Genomic DNA, 7,027 nt, shown 5'->3' on the forward strand with positions numbered 1-7,027 from the left:
AATTAAACTGCCTATATCAACCTTTAGATAAAGCAAAAGAAACTTTAATAAAGATAAATATGAATCAGCTGCAGGGATTCAAGTACAGCAGGACTGGTATTTCTGAGAGCTCTGAGGGGAGCAGGGCCAGTCAACAGACAGACTGAAGCTAACATAGTATACACCACAAGCATACAATTAAAATATTTACAGCTTATCTTATTTGTACAGCTTATCTCCTGCCTGAAAGATGAAACATGTAAAAATAATTCCTGAAAAAAAAGTGTCAGGTTCTTAGGAATCACATGCTTTTGTCATGTTTAGCTTTGCAGACAAATAAAAGATATATGTGCGATCTGAACAGAACTGGCAAAAGAGCTTTGAATAGGATGATCCATTTGTAGTTCAAGGACAGTCCAGAAGAAAGCATGGGACAGATACCATAGGTCACAATACATGCCTCAAGCTGGCTCAATCAAATCACCCAGAAAGTCTTCCTCCAGCCCTAATCCTAGAAACTGCTCGAATAAGAACAGCCTGAAAGATATCCCCCACCTCAGATATTCAAAAAGCCGTGAAGAAAAATGGATTTGCTTGGTGCAGTTCCCAGATGGAGGCACAGACACCTCCCTGTGGACAAGGGCTCTTTGGAAGAGCAGAAGGAAGGAGAGGGTAGCTGGGACTGACCATGGACCGCCCCCAGCCTTCCCTCTCAACTATAAATAACTCATGTCCAAACAGACCCAGGGAGAGCATCGGGCCCCTGGGAGCCCAGCCCTGCTCTGCCTAACCCATCTGTGCCTTCACCCCACAGCAAAAGGCAGCGTTTCATGCCGGGGGTGCTACAGAGGATGCATGTGAGGGCAAGAGACCTCCCAGCAGGCTTCGTGAAGCCCCGTGCTGCTGCTTAGGGCCAGTCAGCAGGAAAATACCAAGAATAAGGGCCTATCTGGAAATCCCACTCCCTGCTTCCTCCTCCTCCCCAGCCTCAAGCAGGGCACCTCTATGTCCGGTCCCCAAAGGTACCTCCAGAGACAGCAGCTGGAAGGTCTTCACGTCCCTAAAAAGCACCAGAGCTGTTCTTCGTCCTTAAGACAATAGTGAAAGAAGGCAGTCATGAGGGGCAGGAAGGAAGACACCTAGCCTGTCTCAAACTGAGGGGCTGAATCCCACACCCTGCCTCAGCCAGGAGAGGACCCCAGTGGCCAGGATGGAGGTCTGACCCAGGACCATGAAAGCCCATATCCAGCCATCTCATGGAGATGACTGTGCAGGAGGGAACTGACAGTGAAGTGAGCCAGATAAAATAAGGTGGCCTCCCTCCCCTGGCTGACCTTAGGACATTCCTCTGGTGGAGGGGAAAATAGAGCAAATGTGAGTTCTGGAGCAGAAATCAGAGATCAAGGGCTGCTTTTTATCCATTGCATTTTATCGACTACCACTTCACACCAGGCACGACTGCCTTACAAGAAAGACATAGCTGTCATTGAATTTTGTAAAGCATTGCTCCAAGAATACCTACCCCAGCAAATGCTTCTAGGCATGCAGGCATGGGAAAAAAAAAGAAAAAAAAATCTCGTTTCAGCTTTTTTTTTTCATTATTTGGACCATGAATGGCTAAATACCCAAAGTGGAATAGAAAGAATACCTAACTCATTTTGGATCTAGCCTTTATCTGGAGAAAGTGCACAAATATCTGTTGGTGATCAGTGAAGGTGGGAGGAGCATAACAAATTTTGTTCTATGAAAACGAGAAAAAGAAATTATTGTATTAAACATGGTGCTATAGTATAAAATTATATAAGAGTAGGGTAGGGCAGGTAAGGAAGAAGCATTCAGCCTGGTTCCTCATCACGATGACCCCTCCGTTTCTCCAGAGCTCATGTATTATCATGGCTAGAGCAAAGCAGGGACTGAAAGAGAACAACTGAGTAAGGAGAGCACTAAAGATTTGTGTTGTCCATGTAGAGCTGAGGCTGCAGCGAGGACGTGGCACTGGAAAGCTAAAAATTCCAGAGTCAGCTGAGCTGGCTCAGGCTCTACAGCAATGTGCAACATAAATACAGGTATGAAACTGAGAAGAAAATGGTATAGAATTAGACACAGTTTATAATTAGAAGCTACAGCTGTCAGAGCAGATATGAAATCATACTTCATACTTAAACATTGATCCTACGTATAGAATGAGGCTCCCAAAGCCAAAAGAGGTTTCAGATATGGCCATGGTAGTACAAAAAGATACTCTCGCTGGAAGAGGTTAGACTGAAGATGACAGGGAAAGGTGCAGCACCACCAACCTTACCATCATTCATCACCTCCATACAGTTTTAAACAAGATTTGACACTCACAGAGTTGAATTATTTGCTGACAGCAGGTTCCTGCTGAGCAACGCAGCTTAAATCAATTCGGGCTCTTTAGCAAATTGGGTTTCTGTTCTCATTACCCCCATCTACAGAATTATGGCACTATCAGACAGAATTAAAATGCACTAGGTGTTGTTTCCAGCAACACAAAGCTGAAGTCAATCGCAAAGGAGGAGAAGGCAGTCACCCGACATTAGTAGGACCGTGTTACACCCATCATCTCTGGACTTTAGGTTTTTATCTTAGCAACCACCAGCTTTCAGCATTGTCAGGGAAAGCATAATTTTTATTATGGTAAGCAAGAACAGAAATAATTAAAGCAAATACTTTATTAGCAGAAACAAATACTGAGAGGAAAGGCTGAAAGGGAAGTCTCCGTAGGAACAAGCTGCTTATAACTCAAGGTCAAACCCAGATCACAACTGAGAGCATGATCAAAAAAGCAGCAATAAAAAATGCTTGATAGCATTTATGCCACAGACTTAGCTGTAATTCTGGAAACTTCACTGCTCAAGTGCCAGAAAAGCCTCTGCGAGCTGGGATCTGCAAAATCTTTTTTCACTGGAGAACAGCAAGAGCCAAAGACAAGCCCCTTTCTTGTCTTGACGTAACCTTAGGAGTAATCTGTTGGAACAAGTTCACAGAGGGCAGATTCAAATTCAGCTTTAAAAGGCAAAGGCTCTGAAACTTGAAGAAAAATGGATTAAGGGCTCGACTTTTCTGGGTCTTCCAAACTCTTTTTAAACTCAACATCACTGACTCTAAATGGCACTAGAATGGTGGAACTTCTGAGCCCCAGTCTGTAGAACCTCTTTTTCAGCTGTGACTTTGACAGAATAAGAGAAAAGTCTGCAAAGCTTTAAGCAATATGATTTGTATTTTAACTGAGACTTGCAAAACCACTTAAGTAAAAAAATGCAACAAGAAGCAGCCAAAAATCATGATCTTTTCTCATCTAAATAAATCAAACCAGAAATTAGGAGCAAATTAGGATTTAATTTAGCAGTTACAACCTAGCAATTGGGTTAGGTTTTTCCAAATTACAGCCCATACCATAGATGAAAGCTAAACATGTCTTCTATAGCTTGATTTTACGCATCTCTAGGAATTTGTCAGGTACATTACTACACAATTTCCTCCAAAAGTTTATTTTAAAGACAACTTTCATAAAAATTTGCACATTACTGAACACAAAGCAGCAATCCTACTCATTCATTTCTGGCACAAAGGAAATGACAAGTTTTTGTCTGGGGTTAAAGAGTTGGGGACAAAGGTTGTATTTTGGCTTGGTTAGATTTTCTCTGTTTAATTATCAACAAAGGATTCTTAAATGGTTGCTGAGACACTGCCAGTTCTCCAGAGAGTGGCCACCTCAGCCGTTTGCTTTCAAATAAAGAGTTATCTCACATCCAAACGAAGCTGTCCAATATAACAGGGGTGGTCCTCTGACCAGGTCTGCATCGCTCACCTGTCATTTCATCTCCCCTTCCCTGCCGTGCGGCTGCCCAGAGGATGAGAACAGAAATAAGAGTGATCCTGGCCATTGTATCGCCCGTCCTCGACAAGCCCTTCTTATCTCTTCGTTTCGAAGGCGGTAGAGCTCGATCGTCCTTACACGCAGGCTTTCGGATTAGGGGAAAAGGTGCTCTCTTTTTTTACCTTTTGCAGTTGGGTGATAGCTACTGGCAACAGAAACAAAGAGGCTCCGGTGGGAATTTGCCGGTTCTCTCTCCTTCGCACTCTCCTCGGGGAACCTGCCTCTTCTGCCTGCTCAGCTTGGCTCAACCCCCCGCCCGACTTCGAGAAAAAGGCATTTTAAAACTGCTTCTTTAGTCCATGTTTATCTTTCTGCGCGCTTATTCCCTCTCGCACCTTGAACACTTGACAGCTAGGAGCCAGATTTACACACCTCGAATGTCAGGTGTGTGCATCTTGAATTCCGTTTCTGTCCACGCATTAGGTGATACTGGTTTTTGGGTCTTTAACTCTGTACTTTGAAAACAAACAAAGAGTAAAAGCAAATGTCTATGTTAATGTTTTTTTCTTTAATTTACATTTTTTCACTAGCTGCTTTCATTGTGCTCCTCAATTCATTGCAATTTCAGCGTCACATAAGCCAGAGCAATGCTGTGCAAACCAGAACCTTATTAGGCAGGTCATGAATCATGAGATTTGAGAAACCAAAATCCCTTTCTTTTCATTGTGTAAATCATGAAGGCGTGTTCCCAAGACAGGTGTGCCTGCAGCTTTACAACACAGGACAATAACTTCAGTGCAAGATCACTTGGTTCATACAAAGAAAAGGAGTAAAAACAGTCTGGTATTTTATGAGGAGCTGACACTGAAGTATGGAAAATCACAGGTATGGTTCCTGGAACTGAGGCAATATGTTCAGACCAGCATTTCAGTACATATTACAGTATTGTAGACAATTTCACATGGATGAAAGAGCCAGATGTAAGGGAGCTGGAACCACAAACTCTCATTTGTGTATGTTCAGAATTTCAGTAATATTGTTTCTGTAAAACAGCCCAGCAATCACCGTGTTGGCACCCACAAGGTAAGAGAACATGCGGGGCCAACAGGGGAGTTGCTGGCTGGTTCAGATCCTCTGGCAAAGGGCAAAGCCAGAGCTCTATGCAGTGCTGAGGCACTCGTGAGCTGTTCCTCTGGCTTGGAAAATAAAATATCAAGCTCATCAGGAAGAAAAAAAAAAAAAGGAAAATCAAAGCTTGCCTGAACTTCAGTCAAAAAATGTTTTTACAGAAAATGGGTAGAGGAGAACATTTCAACAAGAAAAAAAAAAACAAAACCAAAGTATATTTTGGTACAGGTTGCCCAGAGAAGCTGTGGCTGCCCCCTCCCTGGCAGTGTTCAAGGCCAGGTTGGATGGAGCTCTGAGCAACCTGGTCTAGTGGAAGATGTCCCTGCTCATGGCAGGGGGGTTGGAAGCAGATGATCTTTAAGGTCCCTTCCAACACTTACTATTCTTACTATCACTTACTTCTATGATACTATGATTCTATGATTTTGGTTTGGAAATATTTCTGCTATGTCTAAGGTGAATGTGTACCTTAGCACCCCTTCTCCTGCACGCAGCAGGATGTCTGGTCAGGCTGTATCCCCCACGTGCACCATTTACATCACCTGTCCACAAAGGGAGGCAACAGGGAGATGCTGACTTTAGGCTGGACAGAAGACATCATCTAACTTTAAAACCACACTAATTGAAAAAAAAAAAAGAAAGAAGACTTGAGTCAGCGAAGTTCAGTTCGCAAACAGAAATATTTCTCTTCGTGGTCCGTTTTTTTTTTCTTCCAACAATCTAAATTTTCTGGAAAAAATATCTTGACTGAAATTTTTCAGCCAGCACTCACAAAAAAAGATCTTTAGTCCTTAGAAATGACTTGGCATCTTCTGCAAGAAGTGTATGTCCTGGACAAATTCCAATATAGGTAATTCCAGACTGGCACCTGAATTGGATTGCATTTGGGGTCCCCCACTTACAATGCTAAACTGCTGGATAGGGTTGCCATACATCTTAATCAGCTGCTACTTCCCCGAGTTAGCTGTAAAACAAATGCCATCATCTTCATAACTGAGGATGTCTATGACTGAAGTATGATGCACCAAATTGCAGTAAAGGACTAACATCCCCGTTCTAAAAGACTCAAGGATACATGCTCATCTTCAGGACAATTAAACTGTGCATATTTACAGCTCAGTCTTACGGCTGGCAGCTGGAGGAGGCTTGTGTTCAGGGTGAGGAAACTTACAGTGAGTTGCAACTTTATTGCAGTAGTGAATGAAACGGTTTCTAAACACAGAATATGCAGAACCCTCTTTTCAACCAAAACTGTCAGTAAAGTCAGTGGGTATCTAATCTAAATAAGAAATAGATACGAAAGTCATGTGTATTTCAGGATTTACCTTGTAATTTGCAAATCCTTTGAGGTGCTGATTCATATCTGCATTATTTCTTCAGTGTTACCAGCATTTCGGCACACAGCAACTTCACTTTCTAGCAATGCATATAAGCGACCATCCAGGCAATTAAGCATGCATGCTTTGTCCTGAAAAATACAGCCATTTTCACATCTTCCAGACATATTCCTGCACTGCATTAACTGCAGTAAGTTTAAGATGATGTCTTTCTTCATATTACTGTAGTAGCTGTAATGAGCTTACTCAGCACAAGTCAATGGAGAGTCTCCTGCAGAGAAACCAAATAGATTCATCAACCATTTTGGGAAACTCACCACCTGTACTTGCATACATAAAATTATATTTTTAGTAACTATTGGTATATTTTATTGGTAAAGTTTTGGTCTTTTATCCCTTGTTCCTTTCAGCTAGGTGTTATCATAGGACCCCAGTAGAAAATTTGTTGACTTTTGCTTTCATGGTGAGGAAGGTCAATGGAGAGCAAGAGAGAAGGAGATGTTTAGTGGAACAAAAGCCCTGGATGTGTGGTGCTGGTAGGGAGCTGGAGTGCACTCTGGAAGGAGCTCCTCACAGTCCTCCCAGCCCAGTCATCTGGAGCTGATCAGTTTGCCTGTCTCTGTTGTTTATATTTTCTGCAGTTACATTTGTAATGTCTGAATTGATCTAGAGTATGCAATTTATACAAAGAAGGGCTGTGCTAATAAAAGCTGTGTCAAAATCCATTCATGGATAATTCTGC

The 7,027-nt window shown here is 42.5% G+C and overlaps 1 protein-coding gene across 1 annotated transcript in view; it reads right to left on the bottom strand.

Annotated features, from left to right (window-relative positions):
* The window catches only part of UMODL1 (uromodulin like 1), a 52,932-nt gene extending 49,045 nt beyond the window's left edge, over window positions 1-3,887 (bottom strand). Inside the window, exon 1 of the mRNA XM_009932644.2 lies at window positions 3,812-3,887. Within this exon, the coding sequence (XP_009930946.2) occupies window positions 3,812-3,887 (76 nt within the window). The remainder of the gene's footprint in view (window positions 1-3,811) is intronic.
* Window positions 3,888-7,027: the final 3,140 nt, after the last annotated feature.

The sequence above is a fragment of the Opisthocomus hoazin genome, chromosome 1 (genome assembly GCF_030867145.1).
Source record: "Opisthocomus hoazin isolate bOpiHoa1 chromosome 1, bOpiHoa1.hap1, whole genome shotgun sequence".
In the NCBI taxonomy this organism is placed as follows: domain Eukaryota; kingdom Metazoa; phylum Chordata; class Aves; order Opisthocomiformes; family Opisthocomidae; genus Opisthocomus; species Opisthocomus hoazin.